We start from the raw sequence: 23879 nt of genomic DNA, 5'->3' as shown, positions 1-23879 counted from the left end.
AGAAAACTGACATCCCTACTAAGATGGAAACCTGCTTTTAAGACATGACCTTCTTTTCTATACAAATATAAACTTGTATAATATTGTAATAAGAATTCACACAAACATAACATCAGCTTTTTTTTTTCCATTTTGCCCACCACGCCTGACTGGAAATCTTGTTTTTATTTCACCCTTCCTGCAGTTCTTCTCACTGAATGTCTCCATCTCGCGCAAGCGCAGGTCGAGTATTAATATCAACAAAGTCACGCGTGACCCCGGATGACCGTGGCAGGTATAACTACCGGTGTCATCCAGGCACTCATTCCCTTGAATCTTCTCGCTTACGCAGGTCACCTGCTGTTAGCAAAAGTTAATAATAGCATTTGAGGAAGGGATTGTCGCCGGTAGCCTCGAGACTACAAGTTGTAGCCGCGAGCTGTTTGTCCTCCAGAGGCTGCGACAAGTTTCCCGTTTGAGGAAGAAGCGGCGTTCGCCCGTCGTGGACAACCGATAAGAGCGTGTGTGCTCAGCATCGACTGTCTAAGAGGTCAGCGAAGGTAGCGCTCTGGCTGCTCTTTCTACGACATCACGTAAGTACAGTTTCTACTTAGCGGCGGGGGCTAGGCGCTACCAAGAGCGCGTTCGCTTTGTGAAACGGCCTCAATTGGGAGCTAACTCTTGGTGTGTCGCCAAGAGCTAGCTCGCTGCCCCTAACCGAGACCAGTGACGGCCGTGTTCTCGCTGCCCTCTGACTGAAGCTCGTGAGTATTACACGGTTAACGTAGTGCTTTCGCTATTGTTGGCTGTTGTGCTGATGCCAGTGATGGCCGTGCTCTCGCTGCCCTCTCACTGATGCTATGAGTGTTACGCGGTTGGCATCGTGCTTTCGCTAAGGTTGACTGTCGTTGTGCTGATGCCAGTGATGGCCGTGCTCTCGCTGCCCTCTCACTGACGTTTGTGGGTATTAAACAGCTACCGTAGTGCTCTCGCTAGGGCTAAGTGTTGCTGTACAGATACCAGTGATGGCCGTGTTCTCACTGCCCTCTCACTGAAGCTCGTGTGTATTGCGCCGATACATTGTGCTCTCCCCGAGCTGTTAGTGCTCCGACAGGAGCGTGCACATTCGCTGTCGGCTCCCTCTACTGTAGTGCCGGTGACGGCCGTGTTCTCGCTGCCTCTCACTGAAGCGCATAAGTTTTACACAGCTGATGTAGGGCTCTCGCTGGTGTTAGCGGTTAGTGTCCCGGCTTGTGGCTTCCTATAGCTGCGCCATGCTAAGCTCACATTTCTGTGCTACCTGTATGGCCCCCCTTCACCCTGAAGACGGCCACGATCTCTGCCCCTCGTGTCTGGGTATCGAACATCTGAGGGAAGGTTTATCAGAGGACCCATGTATGAACTGTAGCTTCATGCCGTGCGCATTGAGGGCTGCTAGGCTGTCGGAGGTGGAACGCTTGGTGGGGGGGACAGGACCCCCTCAGTCAGGGGTACCATCTTCTTCTCAGACAGGCCAATCTAGGTGGAAGGCTCTGGGCGCCCCCCCACATAAGAAGAGGGATAGGACAGACACGCTGTCTACTAAAGTGGATCAGCTGTCTAGTGAGTTGGCCCAGATGAAGTCGCTCCTCCTGTCTCTACACCCTACCGTTGAGGACTCCCCTGATGCCGGAGCTGGCCCCTGAAGAGGACATTATTTCTGTGCCGGCTTCGGCTGCGCTTTTCAACGATGATGAAGATGGAGAGGGGCCCTCCCACGCCTCTGAGTCAGGTTCCCGCTCGTCAGCCCGTGGATCGGTGAGGGGGTCCGATGATGACTCAGTGTGGTCGATAATCCATATGGCCCTGGCTAGCTTGCACCTGGACTCGCGGCAGCCTGACCAGCCTCCTGCAAGTGCCTTCTTCAGACATGCCTCAGCTCCAACTAGCTTTTTGGTTCCTCCTTCCGGGGAGTACCTGAGGGAGCTGCAGGCCTGCTGGAGGGACTCAAAGGTTCTCTCACGACTAACCTGCTATTGCCTCTCTTATTGTTCCCCCAGACGAGGCTCTAAGACCTGAGGCCAGGTGCCCTCGACAGCAGTGCAGGGTCACTGATGACCTGCTGTGCAGGGCATATGACACAGCAGCACGCATGGGCAGTATTGGTAATTCCCTCTCCCACCTTATGCTGGCCCTGTCGGCTTCCCTGCAACAGACGTCTGCGGACGCATCCACTACCAGCCTGAGCGATGCCTCATTGCAGGCTTTTGCCCTTATGTCTCGGGAACTGGGGCGCCTTATGTCCACTTTAGTCCAGACCCGCCGCCAAGTGTGGCTGGCCCAATCACCCCTGTCAGAGACGTGCCGGAGGACCCTCCGTGCGGTCCCAGTGGAACCTGGGGAGCTGTTTGGCTCGGCAGCGGTCCAGCTTCTGGAGCAGACGGTACAAGCCGATCAGACCAGGCGGCAGTTCTCAGGGCCTAGCAGAGACTTGCCGCCTTCCAGCAGGACCAGGGGTTCAGTGGGTGTTTCCCGGGAGCGCTCCCAACCACTGCCTCAAACTTCCCATTCTAGAGGGCCTCAACGCCCCGCTGGGGGACGAGCCCGCTTTTGGCATGGCCCCACTGATTTACAACGGGTGAGCGACACCTTGGGCCTCCTGCTTCGGTTTCGAAGAGGAGTAGCACTGCCTTACAGACATTACCTCTGCCTTCTGGGCAAACTGACAGCTGCATCTGCTGCTGTGCCTCTGGGCCTACTGTCGATACGCCCCCTGCAGAGGTGGCTGAACAGCTTCCACCTGGATGCCAGGCGACACAGGTGCAGGAAGCTCAGGGTGTCACAGGGCTGCCTAAAGGCCTTGTCACCGTGGAGAAGCAGGGCCTATCTGGTAAGGGGCGTATCCCTGGGTGCCATCCCATTTCGTTGGGAGACGGTAACTACCGATGCCTGCCTTTCAGGTTGGGGGGGCTGTCTGGCAGGGCAGGATAGCTAAGAGACAGTGGTCAGCTCGGGACAGCCAGAAGCATGTCAACGTGCTGGAGCTGCGAGGCGTGCACCTAGCGCTCAGGACTCTCATGCCGTACCTCAGAGGGAAGCATGTGCTGATACGGTCAGACAACATCTCTGCAGTGTTTCACATAAACCACCAGGGGGGTACCAGGTCAGCTCGTATGCTGCAGGTGTCACAGGATCTGCTGCAATGGGCAGCCCCCCGCTTGGCCAGCCTCCGAGCCATGTATTCAATTCAATTCAATTCAATTTTATTGATATAGCGTCAATTACAGTCAACTCGTCTCAAGACGCTTTACAGAACCCAAATGCCTGACCCCCAGAGCAAGCCCAAAGGCGACAGTGGCAAGGAAAAACACCCTTTTAATAGGGAAGAAACCTCGAGCAGAACCCGGCTCTATATAGGGGGGACCCATCTGCCTGCTGGCCGGGCGGGTTGAGAAGGACAGAAGAGGGCAAGGGGGAGGGATGGGAGAAGAGGGAGGGGTGGGAAAGCAAGGAAAACACAACACACATTTGGATACATGCATGACAGGATATGTGACACAGACAAAGTATAAGCTAACATTCAAAACTGACTCATAATTTACTCTTATGATGTACGGCACTGACATTACACATACTCCATATATAGCTAGCAGTAAAATTCAAACAGTATGTAAGTTAGCATAACAAGTATAGTGAAGGCAATGCAGAGTTGACTGGTGGAAAAAGGGAGTTGGAAGCAGAGGGCTGGAGGAAGGTCAGCAGCAGCATCCCACAGTGGACATGGTGGAGACTGGACCAGCTGGTGGAACATCAACCGCAGATCTGAAGCATCCAGCTCTGGGACCAGGGACACTCGGAGAAATAGCACAGGGGGAAACAGAGTGAATGTACTGCAATAACGGTATACATATTAAATGTAAAGGTAGATAGAGAAGGGCTCAGTGCGTCAAGAAAAGTCGGCCAGCAGCCTAGGCCTATAGCAGCATGACTAGAGGCAGAACGAAGGGACGTCCAAGAGGGAGTCAGCTGTGCAAATGAAGACACAAGCCGAACCCCTGTGGGTCACCCAGTCAGCCTCAACTATAAGATTTGTCAAAAAGGAACGTTTTAAGCCTGGTCTTAAAAATAGAGAGGGTGTCTGCCTCCCGAACCCAAACTGGGAGCAGGTTCCACAGGAGAGGCGCCTGATAACTGAAGGCTCTGCCTCCCATTCTACTTTTAGAAATTCTAGGAACAACAAGTAAGCCTGCAGTTTGAGAGCGAAGAGTTCTACTAGGATAATAAGGTACTATCAGATCTTTAAGATATGATGGAGATTGGTTATTAAGAGCTTTATATGTCAGAAGAAGGATTTTAAATTCTATTCTGGATTTAACAGGAAGCCAGTGAAGAGAAGCAAGTATAGGTATAGGGGAAATATGATCTCTTTTGCTAACTCCTGTCAGTACTCTCGCAGCAGCGTTTTGGATCAACTGTAGATGTTTGAGAGAGCTATTTGGACAACCCGATAATAAGGAATTCCAATAGTCAAGCCTGGAAGTAACAAAAGCATGAACTAATTTTTCTGCATCACTCTGAGACAGAATGTTCCTGATTTTTACAATATTACGCAGGTGAAAAAAGGAAGTCCTACAGACTTGCTTTATGTGTGAGTTAAAGGACATGTCCTGGTCAAAAATAACTCCAAGATTCCTCACAGTAGTACTGGAGGCCAATGTGATGCCATCCAGAGTAACTATTTGCTTTGAAAGCGAGTTTCTAAGATGTTTGGGGCCAAATACAATGACTTCAGTTTTGTCTGAATTTAGCAGTAGGAAGTTAAAAGTCATCCAGGTTTTAATGTCCTTAAGACAATCTTGCAGTCTAGCTAACTGATCAGTTTCATCTGGCTTCATAGATAAATACAATTGTGTGTCATCTGCATAACAATGGAAGTTAATACAATGCTTCCTAATAATATTGCCTAAAGGAAGCATGTATAATGTGAAAAGTATCGGTCCTAAGACAGAACCCTGAGGAACTCCATGATTAACTTTAGTATGCTCAGAAGAGTTATTGTTGACATGCACAAACTGGAACCTATCTGATAAGTAGGATTTAAACCAGTCCAGTGCTGTCCCTTTAATGCCAATTGAATGTTCTAGACGCTGTAATAAAATGTTGTGGTCGATTGTGTCAAACGCTGCACTAAGATCTAACAAAACAAGTTTAGAGACTAGTCCATTATCTGATGCTATGAGAAGGTCATTAGTAACTTTCACTAGAGCTGTTTCTGTGCTATGATGCACTCTGAAGCCTGACTGAAACATTTCAAACAAATTATTCCTTTGTAAGTGTTCACATAATTGATTTGCAACTGTTCTTTCCAGAATTTTAGAGAGAAATAGTAGGTTGGATATCGGTCTATAGTTAGCTAACACATCTGGATCTAAAGTGGGCTTTTTAAGCAAAGGTTTGATGACAGCAACCTTAAAAGCCTGTGGTACATAGCCTGTTACTAGAGAGAGATTAATCAGATCTAACATTGAAGAATTAATTAAAGGTAAAATCTCCTTGAAGAGTCTCGTTGGGATAGGATCTAAAAGACATGTTGATGGTTTGGATGTAGAAACTGTTGAAATTAGTTCAGAGAGACATATAGGAGTGAAGAATTCTAAAGATTCATCAGGTCTAACAGCCAATTCAAAAGCATCTGTGACATTTGTAGGAAGGGCCAGATTAATTTTATCTCTAATCAGAACTATTTTATGTGTAAAGAAGCTCATGAAGTCGTTACTGGTTAAGGCTAAAGGAATACAAGGTTCAACAGAGCTCTGACTCTTTGTCAGCCTGGCTACAGTGCTAAAGAGAAACCTAGGGTTGTTCTTGTTCTCATCTATTAAAGATGAATAATAAGTTGTCCTGGCATTACGAAGAGCTTTTTTATAGATTACTAGACTATTTTTCCAAGCCACATACACTACCTCTGAATTAGTGGAATACCACTTTCTTTCCAGCTTTCGGGATGCCTGCTTTAAAGTCCGCAGCTGGGAATTATACCAAGGAGCAAGTCTTCTCTGAGATATAACTTTCTTTTTTACAGGTGCAACACTATCAAGAGTTGTACGCAGTGAGGCTGAAGCATTATTAACATAATAATCCACTTCTGTGGGGGTAAAATTATAATATCTGCCTTCTGATTTATCAGTAAATGTTGCTGAAGTAAACAGTGAGGGTATTATTTCCTTAAATTTAGATACTGAATTGTCAGACAAACACCTACTGTAATGATATTTGTTCTCAGCTGCTAAACAATCCTTTACTTTAAATTGAAATGTTATCATAAAATGGTCAGAAAGAAGAGGGTTCTGGAGAAATACTGTTAACTCTTCAATTTCTATGCCATAAGTCAGGACAATGTCAAGAGTGTGATTAAAACTATGAGTTGGTTTATTTACATGTTGAGAAAACCCAATTGAGTCTAATAATGAATTAAAAGCTGTTGTAAGGCTGTCGCTGTCTATGTCAACATGAATGTTAAAGTCACCCACAATAATAACTTTGTCTGAACTGAGCACTAATTCAGATAAAAAGTCTGAGAATTGAGATAAAAATTCAGAATAAGGAGCAGGAGGACGATATATAACAACAAATAAAACTGGTTTCTGAGCTTTCAAATTTGGATGAGAGAGACTAAGAGTGAGATTTTCAAATGAGCTGTAATCGGGTTTAGGCCTCTGGTTCAATTTTAAACTAGAATGGTAGATTGCTGCTACTCCTCCTCCTCGGCCTGTGATTCGAGGAATATGACAGTTAATATGACTAGGGGGAGTTGATTCGTTTAGGCTAACAAATTCTTCCTGCTGCAAACAGGTTTCAGTCAAACAGAACAAATCAATCTGGTGATCAGTTATCAACTCATTTATTAGCAGAGATTTAGACGAGAGAGATCTAATATTTAACAGGCCACATTTAATTTTCCTGTTTCTTTGCTCCGTTGAAATAGAGGTATTAATTTTTATTAAATTTTTGTGGTTACTATTTCTTTTGTATATTTTTGATTTGTTTAATTTATTGAATTTTGGTGGTCGGGGGACAGACACAGTTTCAATAAAGTTAACTGAATTACTGGAGGGTGACAGCTGTGAGGAAACTGCAGAGAGGTGTGTAAGACTACAGCTCTGCATCCTGGTCTTAACTCTGGGTTGTCATGCTTTAGGAGTACTAATAAAATCAGCCATATTCCTAGAAATGAGAGCTGCACCAGCCAAAGTGGGATGGATGCCGTCTCTCCTAATCAGACCAGGTTTTCCCCAAAAAGAGCTCCAATTATCTATAAAGCCCACGTCGTTTGATGGACACCACATAGACAACCAGCGGCGAAATGACGACATGCGGCTAAACATGTCATCGCTGGTCAGATCAGGCAAGGGTCCAGAGAAAACTACAGAGTCCGACATGGTTTTGGCGAAAGTACACACCGATGCCACGCTAATTTTGGTGACCTCCGATTGGCGTAACCGGGTGTCGTTACCGCCGACGTGAATAACAATCTTATTATATTTACGATTATCTTTAGCCAGGAGTTTCAAATTTGCTTCTATGTCGCCCGCTCTGGCCCCTGGGAGGCATTTAACTATGGTCGCTGGTGTCGCTAGCTTCACGTTTCTGACTATGGAGCTGCCAATGATCAGAGTTGGTTTCTCAGCGGGTGTGTCGCTGAGCGGGGAAAAACGATTAGAAACATGAAGCGGTTTGTGGTGAGCCGGGACAGCAGGCTTGAGTTTAGGACTGTTTCTCCTACGAACTGTCACCCATCCACCCGGCTGTTCGGGCACTGCTAAGGGACGGCTAACAGATGCTACACTAGCTAAGCTATTGCGGTCCGCACCAGCTAAGGGCACTGTTGCCAACTCCTCAGTAAGGAAAGTCGCTGTTGGCTGTCCTAAAAGTCGCTAGAAGTCGCTAAATGACGTCATCGCCTAATTTGCATATTTCCCAGTTTGCATGTAATTGTAATCAACGTTGTCGGAGAGAGGAATAACGTAGTGGAAGAGACCAAAGAGTGAATATAAAACACCCAGAATATGTTTTTATACTAGAGGCTAAATGCTGTGGTTTATTTTAGCATGACAGTGAAGAAACATTTTCGTTTATATGCAAGGCCGTATTACCGACCGGGCGAGTGGGGCGGGCGCCCCGGGGCCCATGGCCCCAGGGGGCCCAACAATAATGCAGACGCCAATTGCGATTACGATGCCGATTGCGATGCCGATTGCGAGGGCTTCTGGGTCATACGATACAGTGACTAGAGGGCCCCTAGGCCACGGCAATCAAAGGGCCCCTGGGCCATGGGAAATGGCGACCAAAGGGCTTCTGGTTCATACGATACAGTGACTAGAGGGCCCCTAGGCCACGGCAATCAAAGGGCCCCTGGGCTACGGGAAATGGCGACCAAAGGGCTTCTGGTTCATACGATACAGTGACTAGAGGGCCCCTAGGCCACGGCAATCAAAGGGCCCCTGGGCCATGGGAAATGGCGACCAAAGGGCTTCTGGGTCATACGATACAGTGACTAGAGGGCCCCTAGGCCACGGCAATCAAAGGGCCCCTGGGCTACGGGAAATGGCGACCAAAGGGCTTCTGGTTCATACGATACAGTGACTAGAGGGCCCCTAGGCCACGGCAATCAAAGGGCCCCTGGGCCATGGGAAATGGCGACCAAAGGGCTTCTGGGTCATACGATACAGTGACTAGAGGGCCCCTAGGCCACGGCAATCAAAGGGCCCCAGCTGGGCTACGTGAAACGGCGACCAAAGGGCTTCTGGCTTCTAGGCCACGAGATATGCGGTACGGCAACCATGAAATACGACAATCAAATGGCCCCTGGGCTGGGTATATTAAACAAGAGTCATCAGAAGATGACCTAAGCCATGGAAGCTGAACAAATTAAATTTACAGAATTCTGAAAATATCAAAAGGCACCATTTCAGTAGTGGGTTAAAGCACATACCAAGTTTCAGATGGATATCAAAAACGGTTTTCGAGTTCTGCCCCGGAAACGAAATTATTACGGACGGACAACGTACGGACGGACAGACAGAAGAGAACACCTCTGTCTGTCTGTCCGTATGTAACGTTAGTCAACATGGTTACAGTCCGCCACTCTGAAACACCACCATTCCGACATGCAGCCTTTCCGGAATAAGTCTATTCCGAAATACCTCCATTTCAAAATCTCATTTTACGCGGAAAGAGACAGTCCACGCATGCGAGAGCAGCGCAGCAACCCTAACCTACAACCTAACCCGAACAACATCCTAATCCTAATCTTAACACTTAATTTGAGCCCTGTAATCCTAAACTTTTCAGAATGGTGGCTTCTTTCACAGTTTCAGAAGAGTCCCCAGTGATGCTTGATCATGTCGGAATGCCGGTATTTCGGAATGGCGAAAGACCCCCAGTCTACATAGCCCACCGGTGGGATAAAAAAAACCTAATATCGATTTTTTTAGAAAGCAAGTGTTTGACACTAACGTAAGGCATCTAATGTCCCCTGCCGTTATCTCATATAACATATTATTGAACCACATATCCCAATGAAAACCAGTCAAAGTTACGTAACGACCTTGAAAATTGGGTCAAGGTCACCAAAATCGACTGGTGTCTGTGCGCTGCCTCCATAAATGCAGTGGTCAAGTTTGAAGACGATAGGGCGGACGATTCATGAGATATCGCGTTAACGAGAAATGCGACATTACGTACGTAACTACGTACGGATTACGGACGCCGCTGTATTGGCCTCACTGAGTGGACTGACAGAAGGGGCGGAGACTGTGGCTCTGTCTCCTGCTTCCGGCTCCCCTTCTCCTCAGTCCTCACTCAGAACTTGACCGTGACAGTTCAGCTTGACGACTTGCTTTGCATTCAACCTGTGCCTTATCACTTGTTTTTTTCATATTCAACAGCCTTTTTAAAGGCTTGTGCGCATTTGGAGCATACTATACTATTATAGTAGATCATTCTACATATAATAGTTTAATACTCAACAGCCTTTTTAAAGGCTTGCACACATTTATGTGTGAGCATGGATAGTGCATTTTGTGTTTAAATAACGTTAAATCACCTTCTTCACTTTAAGGCGTGTTGTGCTGTATTTCATTTAGCCTAGTGAATTTACGTAGCGACCTTGCATATTACCGTTACGTCACTCTGCCTTCAAGTTTCACATAGCAACTTTTGGCCGTTTTTGACAGCCAAAAAGCTCAAGATTGAGATATTTTAATTATCAATTCATTTTCAGTTCTGCCTCAGTCAATTTACCGTCATTTATTTCAAATTCTATTGTCTGCCTTGGTAATTTTGTGGACGTCATTATTGCGTTGACATCTATGCTATTTGATCGTTAAATCTCTACGTCAATATCACATTCGGAAAATACGTAATTTAGACTTATTGTTTTGCACCATCCAGGGACTGTTTGACGTCGAAACTATGGAATTTTTCTGTCACGTCATTAGGTCAGGAAGCCTTTTACATTAGCCTTTTTGTCATTAATAGTAGTATGGATTTCAAACAAAAAAGTGGCGCTTCAAAGCGAAAAGCCAAAAAAATCAGGGAGGCTAAACAGGCCGACTTCATAAAAACTGTGCCTTTGATTTCTGGCTTTTTTGATAAGCCAAAAGATTCCAATGTTGATAATGTCATCAGTGGTCCGAGTTGCAGTAGTGCAGAGACCACCATTGATCTGATGGTGCCGGAGCCCACACAGTCAGGCATAGACCTGAATTCTCAGGCTCAGGTTTCAGGGCCAGACCTAAACCAGACATCACCTGAGAAAGGTATGGAGGATTGCACAGAGCTCAGTATCACACCAGAAGCTGGAGACACCATCTCTAGTCATGATTCTTCGGCTTTGTGCTCAAATACCACAGCCCTTCTAGACCCGTGTACTCTTGCAACAGCAGACTCGCCGTCAGACCAGGATGAATACACTGAGACCAGTATCCCTAGGACCTCAAACTTCTGGTGTGAAACCGTGAATGACCCTGCTTTGTGGCCAAGTGTCATTACTGAAAAGGCCAAGTCGATTCTGGTTAGTCGAGGAGCAGTTGCTTTTCAAAATCGGAGTGAGAAGTACCCAGCCTCAATTAGAGATATGACCATGGGGGGTGGCACTAGGACTTTCAATAACTCCCATATCAAATGCTCTCTACCAAATGGCCAGTCCGTGAAAAGGCAGTGGCTCCTTTATTCTCCTTCCTCTGGTAACATTTATTGTTTTGCTTGCAAACTCTTCTCAAGTAAGTGCAATGCATTTGTCTCTGGGTTTTCTGATTGGAAACATTCTGAGCGTATCGGTGAGCATGAGAGGAGTGAGGAGCATAGGGCTTGCATGTTAGCACTAAACAGACGTTCCAAAGACACAGGAAGGATTGACTCTGATCTTGTGAAACAAATAGATGCCGAAAGGCAATACTGGCGGGAGGTTTTGAGAAGAGTTGTTGCTGTTATTCAGTTTTTGGGAGAGAGGGGCCTTGCATTCAGGGGAAATGACGAGCAGTTGGGATCAGCTCACAATGGCAATTTCTTGGGCATTATCGAACTGTTGGCCAAATTTGACCCCTTTCTTGCAGATCACCTCCAAAGGTTTGGAGGCAAGGGCAAGGGCTCTGTGTCCTATCTCTCGTCCACAATCTGTGAGGAATTCATCAACTTAATGGGAGAAAGAACAAAGGAGGCAATTATCAGTGAGATAAAAGACGCTAAATACTTCTCTGTTATAGTTGACTCCACTCCAGATCTTGCCCATGTGGACCAACTCACTTTTATTTTCAGATTCGTTGAAACTGGGGGAGACGTTGTTGAGCGGTTTCTGGCTTTTGAGCCAATTGAGAGTCATAGCGGGAGCAGTTTGGCCGAGTGTGTTGTTGCAATGGTGGAAAACCTGGGCCTAGACATAAGTAACTGCCGTGGCCAGTCATACGACAATGCAAGTAACATGTCAGGCAAGTACAATGGTGTTCAAGCTCATCTGAAACGCATCAACCCGTTGATTTGTTATGTCCCCTGTGCTGCACATTCATTAAATTTAGTTGGAGTCAATGCTGTCGACAGTAGCCCAGAAGCTGGGCGTTTCTTTGACTTTCTGCAGTCATTCTACACATTCTGTGCCTCTTCAACACACAGGTGGGGAAGGGTGTTCAGAAATACAGATGTGAAGCTCACCCTGAAGTCCTTGTCGGGCACTCGCTGGAGTGCAAGAGCTGAATCGACAAATGCTCTGTGGAAATATTATGCAAAATTGAGAGAGTCATTGAGCAATATTTCCAAAGATACGCAGGAGAAACGTGACACTAGAAGTGAGGCCTCTGCACTTTGTGACAAGCTGGACACCCTAGAGATAGCTCTCATGGCTTACTTTTGGGATACCATACTACAGCGGTTCCAAGCCACAAGCCTACAGTTGCAGAAACCAAACATTAACATACATACAGCTACACAGCTTCTCATTTCTCTTCGTGATTTTGTGGCAGCACAGAGAGACAATTTTGCCCATTTTGAAAGATCAGCCATAAAAGTTAGTGTTTCTGTTTCTCAACACTACAGGCATGATCTCCAGCGCACAAAGAAGCGCAAGCATATGGATGATGAAAGTGCAGAGCCAGAGGTTGAATTTGGTGGAAAAGAAAAGTTTCGAATCGAAACATTCAATGTTCTAATTGACAAGCTTGTGTCCTGTCTTGACCATCGCTTAACTGCATACACACACTTGACCAATCTTTTCCATGTTCTTTTCATGCCTGATAATATGTCCATCAGTGAGCTCACTTCAAGGGCTGAAGCACTTGCTGCAGCATATCCAGCAGATCTGACCATGAGCCTGGCAGATGATCTTATTCAATTCAAATCATTCATTCCTGAAGAACAAAGATGCCCAAATACAATGCTAAAGACCGTGGTAAATTTGGGTTTGCAGTCCACTTTTCCAAGTCTTTACATTGCACTTCGACTGTTCTTGACTCTGCCCATTACGAACTGTGAAGGGGAACGGTCATTCTCCAGAATGGCTCGAATCAAAAATGAGCTCAGGATGAAAATGAGCCAAAATCGTCTGAACTCCCTCTCTCTTCTTGCCATTGAATCACAGTTTGTGCAACAGCTGAGCTTTGATGAGTTGGTTGATGATTTTGCTCGAAGGAAGAGCAGAAAGAGACCTTTGTAGGGGGGGCTTGGGTGGTTGTGCTCGGGCCGGGGCAGGGGGGACTGGTGGGAGGAGAGTGGGTTGGAGGGGGGCACTTTCAAACTCCCTGCCCCGGGGCCCAGACCCACCTTAATCCGGGCCTGTTTATATGGCTCCGTAAGTCCGGATGGGATCTATTGTGACTGCGCATGCGCGATTCATCTGTCGTCTGGCCGCGGAGTGATGTGGGTCTCCCCCTCCCCTCACTCGGACTGCTGCGGGGTTACTGGACTGACAGCCTGTGCTCTGGGAGGGGGAGAAGCTCACAGCAGCACCTGCTGCTTGTTGAAAACAGTAACTGCAGAATGAGCCGAGTTTTCCTATCAGTCTCCAAAACGGCAGAAAAAGTCGCTAGATTTGTCGCTAGTCGCTTTTGACAAAAAAAAGTTGCTAGGAGCTTTGAAAAGTCGCTAGATTTAGCGAGAAAGTCGCTAAGGGGGCCTGGGTAGCTGCTAGCGGGTTATTTTCCATGGTGCGGAGCCGCGATTCCAATTCGGAGAGCCTCCAGAACTACATAAAGGCTGCACTTATTACACATATCGTTATCACTAAAGGAGGCAGAGGAATAACTAAACATGTGGCACACTGAGCAGGAGAGAGAGGGAGAGGAAGAGGCAGAAGCAGAAGCGATGCTAACAACACGACACAGTGCTGAAACAGGAAATGACGCAATACGCACACCGTAAGGTCAGACGTCGCCTGCAGGTCAGGATCCAATGACAATGACCAACATTTGAATTATTCAGTTTGTCAAAAACATTCAGGGACATGTCTATACTGAAACAATACAAGCAGTCAAAAATGTTCTGAGAATACTGTAAAAAATCTATTGTATAATTCTGGTTCACAAATGCTATTAAAATTACAGAAAATGTACATGACTGACATTTTCTGTTTTGTGTGAATTTTTTCCAGAGAGTTTTTCAGATGAATTCTGATGATAGGCCACATGAAAACATCTGGGACAATGTTAGTTTCCATAGAGGACTATTGATTAGGTAATGGTTCAATATGAACCTCAAGTTATTGTGGTTTTTCTGCCACCATATTCTCCCTTTCTGAATCCTACAGAAGAATTCTTCTCTACATGGAGATGGAAGGTATGGAAGGTCTGTGTACAATAGAGTGCTGTATTTTTTGTCTAACATTATTTTTATTTTGTAACGTAGAGTCAAGCACTGCAGTGGCCCTCTCTGATTCATTTACAGGATGCATTTATGTTTAAGTTGTCATTTTTTAGGACTGTATCATTTTTTTACACTTCATATGAAAACACAGTGAGAGAGGAGTGTTTTGTGTTTAGCTGTGCAGTGTCCCAGTTTTGCTTCGTGTGTCTTAATTTTGAAAACAAAGTTCAGATTTTGACAACAGAGTGCACTTTTCACACAAGTGTGCAGTGCTTTGTGAATTGTGTTCAACTTAAAAAAAAAATAGTGTGCAGTGTGTTGGGAAATGTGGGCTATTTTTCAGGAACAGTATCTTATCAATTGAGAAAAACTGTAAAATCCCTCTGGCATGTCAGTCGAGCCACTGTCACCTCCAAACATACCTCTCTTTGGAGCCTAGTATCTACTGAATTATTGAATTATTTTGAACATTATTGCAAGGACACTGATCTGAAGTGGGGAGTTTAGCCAATAACTTCCTAATAACTTTTGTAAAAATAAATATTGACTGAGTGTTTCATGACGGAAATAGATGTTTTTTGAACAGGAGCCTATTGGAGAGAGAGAGTTTTAGGCAGCAGCACTCACTGACCATTAGCGGTATTGCACTTTCAAGAACTTTTGCATTCACTTTCAAGTCATAGAAGGGTTAACTTTGCTACTCAGTAAAACACATTAGGCCACAGTGATAGGGTAAAGATAATGTTGTTGGAAGGAAAGCTTGCGATTTCTTTCTTCCTTTCAGAGTACCTCCTATATCATTGACTGGGCAACGTCTACCTGCACAAAGTTATGGTGACTTCTTTCCCATGCGCGTGCCTAAGGATGCTAAACTTTTTGGTCAGTTTTTCATGGGATCCTCCTCCTCTTTGGGAACGGGTGTGCTGGTCAACAACTGGAATGGAAGCCTGCAAGTTAACGGTAAGATGACACAAATTTTTAAGCATGAAACATGATTTAAGTTCCCGGTGAATATATTTTGGATTTTATTTGCATACTTTTAAGTAATTTGAGCCAAAAAAACATTTGGGTTCTGCTTGGAAGATATCAGTTTCATCTTGTGTATTCAGCAGAGAGACTAGTTAGCTAACAATCGAGAAAAAAAAACAAATATATAGGACTGGTTAAATTTGTAATCAGACTTTCTGTTAAACTGTATTTTTTTTTACCCTCCTGTCGTCCTGCGGGTCAAATTAAACTTTTTAAAATGTGGAGAAAATATATATATTTTCACAGAGAAAACTTCCACATTTTCAAAATCTTTTAGGAAGTTTTCAAACATTTTGGTGGAAAAAAACAAATAAAAAAATGTTTAAGAACATTAAAAAAATAATCAACTGAAATCCAGTGAATTTTGCTGTCAAATTTGGGGATTTTTTATTTAAAAAAAGAAAACTTTTGAGGGAAACCTTTCATGAATTTTCTTCCTCAAGATTTTGAAAATTTTTATAAATTTGGGGAAATTTTTTCTGACTTTTTGGACTTTTTTCAGCAACATTTTTTGGTAAGGACAATATGAGGGTTAAATGAGACATGCAGGGGATGTGACTTTGTTAAAATTATGCTTTTTAAAGTAATGAATGATAATAATATAACAAAGAATTTATTTCTTAATATTTTGTGTTTGTATTTTGTGTGTTGAATAATTTTTACATACACATTAAGCTTTCTGTGCTGCTACACGTTCGTCAGTACTTCTATTGGATATGAAATCACTACTTATTTTACTAAAAATGAATAATAAACTTCCATTTATAATAGCGCTTGCTTGGATTCTGGCTGTTTTGTGCAGTTCAGTCTTATTAAACCTCACAAGTAACATTGACACACCATGATACCAAACAGCTCAGTGGCTACTTTTCACCATTTAAAAAGGCAGACTGACTGATTACAAGTTTGAAGATTCCTTGCTGGACCCGAATATCTGAATATTTATTTTGAGATCCAAATATTCGGATCCTCCCCCCACTCCGCCGTTGGACGATGTCGCACATCAGTATTCGACTTGTCAGTCTGTCTGTCTCACTGTCGGGCGTTATGGACCGAGCTGAATATTCGGATATTCGTCATTAATCAGGCCAAATATCCGGAGCCCAGAAATTGCCATTCGGGCCAGCCCTACTAATTACAGGACACTTTTATTTCACATGTCCCCATGGTCAAATCACTTTCAATCTTTTCTGGGGGTACCATTATTTTTGTCCAGGCCAGTTTCATTAGCTGTCCTTTGCTATATTTACTCCAGTTATGTGACAATTGGCGTTGGTGTGTCTGTCTGTGAGAAACATTACTCAAAAACACATCAACGGATTTGGATGAAATTTTTAGGCAAGGTCTGAAATGCCACAAGCACCAATTGATTGGATTTTGGCAGTGATGCAGCTTATAGTCTGGATCCCCGATTTTTAAAAAAGATTTCATGTGCTGGAAATGATATATCCGCTGAGCATCCTTGGAGTACTGCGCTCTCGCTTTTCTAGTTTTATCTGAGTAGCACAAAGAGACTCCATCTGTAATTTCATCATTCAACAATGAGAATTAAACTGCATCTCAAATTAAAAAAAAAAAAAGAAAATCACATCTGAGCAACTTATACACAATGGCACAGTCACATTGATGAGTCTTGATTCATACAGTCTGGAGTTTTTTGTCAACTTTCCTTCCTGCTTTGGCTGCAGGAGCTTTGTTACTTTCAGCCAGTATTATATTTTTTAAACTCTGCATCTTTTGGTTCAGGACTATAGTTTGTTCTCCTTGTGAGAAACATGCAGCTCTACACCTGTTCATGGTTCACAAAAGTTAGTTAGCTTAGTTAGCTTTGAATTGAGTACAATACAAAAACAAAAGTTTCCAAACTAATGAATGAAAGGGAGCAGAAAGAAGAATAAACTTATGTAGTCTGCCCCTTTATATCAAACAATGAGTTTACAATGAGCATTAAAAACAAACAACAAACAAAACTAGAAAAACTTGCGTTTCCTGAAGAAAATGTACTGTGAATGCTGCAGGCTGAACTGACTGCTAAAACAGAACACTTGCCAGCATGTACCACCTATAGCTCAACAGGTTGAGCTCTTGTCTTTGGTGCGGTGGTTGTGAGTTCGAGCACTATCAACTTCTATCTGCTGCAGGGGCATAACTTTTCTCAAAGTGCTGTTACCGCATTCATTGTCTATGGGAAAAATGAATATTTCAAAATTGAGTATTTCAAAAACGATAAAGGTTAGACAAAATCTGAATAATAGCACACATCTCCTAAATGAGCTGAACATTTTAAAAGTGGAACGGTGACAATCGGACGAAATTTGAAGGAGGAGTAGCGTGCCAAAGTTTTGCAAATAATAATAATAAATAAACAGAACAACAATACTGTGAATGCTGATGCTCAGCATTCACAGTAATGACTATAATGTCTGAGGCCTGCACAGCCACTCTCACTCCTATCAGAGTTTTCTCTCCTGACAAACATGATCCTCATAAATCATTTCTTTGTATTTCAATAATATGCTGATTTTAATTCCCTTTTTAAATATTGTTTGTCATTTTGATTCTTTCCATAAATTGACCCCTTTCACAGAAATGCAACTTTCCATTAATTTGGTCCTAAATTTGGAAGAGCCTTCATGTGTAATCAGGTAAATACAGTCTGAGAAATGAGCAGGTGGAGTAAACATGGGATCATTTATACCTGCTCTTAAAACTACGGAGCTGACTCTTGAACTAGTGGGTTTAAATCCACAAACTTTTTCCATCAGCATGTAAATGTGATTTTTAACCAGGCATGGAAATCTAGATGTGTTGGCGCTCACTGTTAGAAAGTTGAACAGGACACTTCTGAGAAGCAAATCAATTGAAGTTTAGAGTATATAGTACAGAATTAAAGCACTATTCATTTGAACCAATTAATATTAACACGGCAAAGGGGAAAATGGCCGTTTATACCAAAATTCCTCAAGATATTGACATTTTCGGTACATGCTGTATGTTTTGTTTTGTGTTTTTACACATTCATATGATAAGGTGCAACATCTACAAGAGCCAAAGGGCAAACATAATATTTCCATAATATCTGCACACCTTGGTGCTCCAACAACAAGAAAAAAAGCATGTGTTGTGTTGCATAATCGTAGAGATTGAACCAGGTGGTAAGCATCTGTGGCAGGTATAAATGGAGGCATGTACAGTTCCCTGCGCCAGATTGCTCTCAGGATTTCCTCCTCTGGCTCTCAAAGCTTCTCCTGCAGATTCTCACCATGAACTTCACCTGCATGTTGTCCTGCCTCAGCCTGCTGCTGGCAGCTGTTGCCGCCCAGCAGCCCAAACCCTGTGGTGAGTATGTTGGTATCCACAAAAAAATTACAATTTATTTGTTTTAATTGAGAGTTACTTTTTTAATTTTTTTGAGTAGTTTGCAGCAGGTCAGTTGAATTAAATATCTGTACTGTAAATATTAATTTACTCAGTCATTTATCAGTTTATTTAGATTGATGAGCAGCTGTGATACTGAAGCCTGTAAGTGTGTTACTTTTTTGGCCAATTTTTTGTATTTATTGGCAAAAGTAAATTAGGAAGGTAGATTTGCTGTTTGCCCTTAAATGAAATAATGAGAGTTATTTTACCCATATGCTATGATTTCCAAATGATATGTTAGATTGTGACACAAAGAATTTCTTAGTTTTTCTGTTTGTTTTTTTGTTCCACAGAGGCCCCTCCATTGTTGAGTGGAGACTTCAGTTGGGTGAGTTGAAGGACTTGCTTTATAGATAAAGTCCCTCACATGTAATCTCACACTGCTTTTTTTCTTCTCATTTTCTACACTTTGTCTTTTTCTCTTTTCTTTTTAAAGATTTTTGGTCATGGATTAACGTCAACAGGAAAATTCGACTATGATGCCACTGCAAAGAGGTCGCGGATTAGAGAGCTGAGAAAAACAGGCAATAGCACCGAATTTATGGACCAGCTGACGCTTTTCTCAGAGGTAATTAAAATATATTTTTTGTTCAAATCTACATACATACTGAGTTTGTGTTGTCGCAGACATTTTGCACAGAATTACGTCCATCTCAGCACAAAAATAATACTTTCATCTAAGAATTGCAACATAATTATTTCTATGTTTGAGCACACACCTGCTAGAAATTTTGCTGTAACTACTGATTGACAGTGACTCGAACAATGAAGTAAAACTTGCAATATATGATAAAAAACATGTTGATGTAACATCAAACTGATACAGCATGCAATTAAATCACTCCTTTGTTGCCACAGTGATAATACAAATTCTACTTAGTGCAAATATTAAATAATAAAGTGCAATAATATTAAAATAAATGTTTTAATAATAATTTGCTCACTGAAAACACTAGAAATGTGAAACCATAGGGGGTCCGTTGGTGCAATTAAATTAAAATAAAGCCACAATTTTAGTGAAAAAAGACAACAAATTAAAACAAAGGAAACTGTCTGTGGAAAATGTATCACAACTGAATCAAGACACTAAACATCCATGACCCATCTGTATTATCCAAACAATTAAAATCCCTCTGGCATGTCAGTCGAGCCACTGTCACCTCCAAACATACCTCTCTTTGGAGCCTAGTATCTACTGAATTATTGAATTATTTTGAACATTATTGTAAGAACACTGATCTGAAATGGGGAGTTTAGCCAATAACTTCCTCATAACCTTTGTTAAAAAATTATTGACTGAGTATTTCATGAGGGAAATAGATGTTTTTTGAACAGGAGCCTATTGGGGAGAGAGAGAGTTTTAGGCAGCAGCACTCACTGACCATTAGCGGTATTGCACTTTCAGGAACTTTTGCATTCAATTTCAAGTCATAGAAGGGTTAACTTTGCTACTCAGTAAAACACATTAGGCCACAGTGATAGGGTAAAGATAATGTTGTTGGAAGGAAATCATGCGATTTCTTTCTTCTTTTCAGAGTGCCTTCTATATTATTGACTGGGCAACGACTACCTGCACAAAATGGAAGCTGGATGAGGAATTCATTCCCATGAGCGTGCCCGAGGACGCTAAACTTTTTGGTCAGTTTTTCATGGGATCCTCCTCCTCTTCGGGAACGGGTGTGCTGGTCAACAACTGGTACGGAAGCGTGCCAGGAAACGGTAAGATGACACAAATTTTTAAACATTAAACATGATTTAAGTTCCCGGTGAATATATTTTGGATTTTATTTGCATACTTTTAAGTAATTTGAGCCAAAAAACATTTGGGTTCTGCTTGGAAGATATCAGTTTCATCTTGTGTATTCAGTAGAGAGACTAGTTTGCTAACAACCGAGAAACCAAAACAAATATATAGGACTGGTTAAATTTGTAATCAAACTTCCTGTTAAACTGCAGTTTTAAATGAGACCTGCAGGTGATGTGATTTTGTTAAAATTAAACTAAAATAAACTTGAAGGTAATGAATGACAATCATATAACAAAGAATTTATTTCTTAGTATTTTCGTGCTGTGTTGAATAATTTCTACATACGCATTAAGCTTTCTGTGTTACTACAGGTTAGTCAGTACTTCTATTGGATATGAAATCACTAATTATTTTACTAAAAAATGAATAATAAACTTCTATCAAAAATAGCGCTTGGTTGGATTCTGGCTGTTTTGTCCAGTTCAGTCTTATTAAACCTCACAAGTAACTTCATGTTTTCAGGAACCTACTCATATGTCTTTACTGACAATGGCTGCGTCCCTATATCCCTCACCACCTACAATCCATACGATGGGTGGGCCACTCTCAGGTGAGAACACAGAAGTAAAAATAAATCACTCAAAAGTGCAACTAGAAACATTAATAGCGTTTATATTAACATTATCAAAACTGAATCAACTCCTGGCAGTTACCTTTAATAGTTTAGTTTGTAAAAATAATCTCATCACATACCGTCTGACAATACCATGTATAAATATACTGCATTTTCATAAAGTGCTTCACAGTATGAGCTTGCAATGACTGTCTTGCTGTCCTTTGGGTCTCAGAGGTTTGAAAAAAATGAATACTGTACAATAGGAACCATCTCCCAAAACAACTGTAACTCAATCAAACAGTTTTTAATTCAGAAGTAATCATCCTGGGCACCACTGGGACGGTACCTGGTCAACTCGTGCGTATGCGAACTCGTGCGTATGCGAACTCGTGGGTATGCGAACAATAAAATCCATAGCTACTATTAATGTACATAATAAAATAAAAATGCAATTTGTGTGTATGCAAACTTGTGCGTATGAAAACTTGTGTGTGTGTAAAACCAATGCATACGCACAAGTTGACCAGTATTCACTGGGACCATAACTGTTAAGGATCACACAATATTTCTGACCTTAAACCACCAGTTAAAGACATTTAATGGTACAAGCACTGCTATGCTGTAGGCCATCTAGACCAGGTTAAACTGACCTTTAAACTCTGTGTTGAATCAAGTCTAACAGTATTCTCTGAAAACGTTGTTTATTCTTCAGCACCTACAACTGGGTCGAGGGCATCATACGCCCCCAGGACTTCTTCCCCCCTCGCTTCTGTGATGGAGCTCGACTGGAGGAAACAAAGCAGCCACTCACCTTCTTCACTGCCCTGCAATATTTGGCCAATAGCATTCTGGACGAGTAAAAACCTGGAGCGTTTCACCAAGATAATCACAGACGCTGCTCCTGTTGAGGCAGCAGAGCTAAATTTGACCCAAATGAATCAGCTGTCATGATGAAATGTAAAACGAATCACGGAAACGGGATTTACAAAGTAGTTTTCACCTGCTGGGCCCCCCATGTAGCCACCAGACAACACAGATAGCAGGGATACATGTGATTCATCTCTCATCCTATTTGTAGTTGTGCGAGGGGGAAATCTTGTTCTGTTGAAGTAAACAATTCAATTCAATTCAATTCAATTTTATTTACACAGCGCCAGTTACAGGTCAAACTGTCTCAAGACGCTTTACAGAACCCATATGCCTGACAGTCACAACCAAGCAAAGGAGGTCTCTTCATAACACCTTAGGTACCATCTTTGTTGCCTATGTGTCTTGTCTTTACTGAAATCCATTAAAAGCATTAAAAAAATTACTGATTTCAAGTTTTATTCTTGGATGGAATAATGAATATGACAAAAAATGAATACCAGCGTAACATACGATAGAAAAATACCATTTGAAATGACAATAAATAGAAGCAGTTACAGTGAAATGTAAATATTTAATCCTTATCAAATGTTTTTTTCATGCTGCGACATGAAGGTGTGGCAAATTAGCAGTCAGTAACTAGATTCCAGATCACATCAATTTCTCTTTTGTTTTTTGGTTGTTTTTTTTCCGCCCAAGTTGATGCATCTTGTCAATCGAAACTTTTTCCTACTAGGAAAAACTAGGAATTATTTTATTAACCAGTCAAACGTCTCATAAATATGGAAAAGTACATTTTTGTTTCACCTCCAGAACCTTTAAGTCAATATTGCAAGATTGCTGCAAGATTGTCTTAAGGACATTAAAACCTGGATGACTTTTACTGCTAAATTCAGACAAAACTGAAGTCATTGTATTTGGTCCCAAACATCTTAGAAACTCGCTTTCAAAGCAAATAGTTACTCTGGATGGCATCACATTGGCCTCCAGTACTACTGTGAGGAATCTTGGAGTTATTTTTGACCAGGACATGTCCTTTAACTCACACATAAAGCAAGTCTGTAGGACTTCCTTTTTTCACCTGCGTAATATTGTAAAAATCAGGAACATTCTGTCTCAGAGTGATGCAGAAAAATTAGTTCATGCTTTTGTTACTTCCAGGCTTGACTATTGCAATTCCTTATTATCGAGTTGTCCAAATAGCTCTCTCAAACATCTACAGTTGATCCAAAACGCTGCTGCGAGAGTACTGACAGGAGTTAGCAAAAGAGATCATATTTCCCCTATACTTGCTTCTCTTCACTGGCTTCCTGTTAAATCCAGAATAGAATGTAAAATCCTTCTTCTGACATATAAAGCTCTTAACAACCAATCTCCATCATATCTTAAAGATCTGATAGTACCTTATTATCCTAGTAGAACTCTTCGCTCTCAAGCTGCAGGCTTACTTGTTGTTCCTAGAATTTCTAAAAGTAGAATGGGAGGCAGATCCTTCAGTTATCAGGCGCCTCTCCTGTGGAACCTGCTCCCAGTTTGGGTTCGGGAGGCAGACACCCTCTCTATTTTTTAAGACCAGGCTTAAAACGTTCCTTTTTGACAAATCTTATAGTTGGGGCTGACTGGGTGACCCACAGGGGTTCGGCTTGTGTCTTCATTTGCACAGCTGACCCCCTCTTGGTCGTCCCTTCGTTCTGCCTCTAGTCATGCTGCTATAGGCCCAGGCTGCTGGGGGACTTTTCTTGACGCACTGAGCCCTTCTCTATCTACCTTTACATTTAATATGTATACCGTTATTGCAGTACATTCACTCTGTTTCCCCCTGTGCTATTTCTCCGAGTGTCCCTGGTCCCAGAGCTGGATGCTTCAGATCTGCGGTCGATGTTCCACCAACTG

At 42.7% G+C, this 23879-nt stretch overlaps 1 protein-coding gene across 2 annotated transcripts; it reads left to right on the top strand.

The window, feature by feature from the left end:
• Nucleotides 1–333: 333 nt before the first annotated feature.
• On the top strand, nucleotides 334–22431 carry LOC110948058 (ependymin-2-like). 2 transcript variants are annotated; one of them, XM_051945158.1, is made up of 7 exons: nucleotides 334–572; nucleotides 18579–18675; nucleotides 19050–19084; nucleotides 19193–19324; nucleotides 20292–20475; nucleotides 21026–21113; nucleotides 21832–22431. In XM_051945158.1, the coding sequence occupies exons 2-7, from the start codon at nucleotides 18600–18602 to the stop codon at nucleotides 21977–21979; spliced, it is 663 nt and encodes a 220-aa protein (XP_051801118.1). In that variant the 5' UTR covers nucleotides 334–572; nucleotides 18579–18599; the 3' UTR covers nucleotides 21980–22431. The 2 variants fall into 2 exon arrangements, with proteins under 2 accessions (XP_051801118.1, XP_051801117.1); XM_051945157.1 differs by lacking the exon at nucleotides 334–572 and having other exon boundaries at nucleotides 17965–18675.
• Nucleotides 22432–23879: the final 1448 nt, after the last annotated feature.

This window comes from Acanthochromis polyacanthus, chromosome 3 (assembly GCF_021347895.1).
Source record: "Acanthochromis polyacanthus isolate Apoly-LR-REF ecotype Palm Island chromosome 3, KAUST_Apoly_ChrSc, whole genome shotgun sequence".
NCBI classification, from domain to species: domain Eukaryota; kingdom Metazoa; phylum Chordata; class Actinopteri; family Pomacentridae; genus Acanthochromis; species Acanthochromis polyacanthus.
The sequence above is the reverse complement of the archived record's forward strand: the minus strand, read 5'-3'. Positions and strand labels throughout refer to the sequence as shown.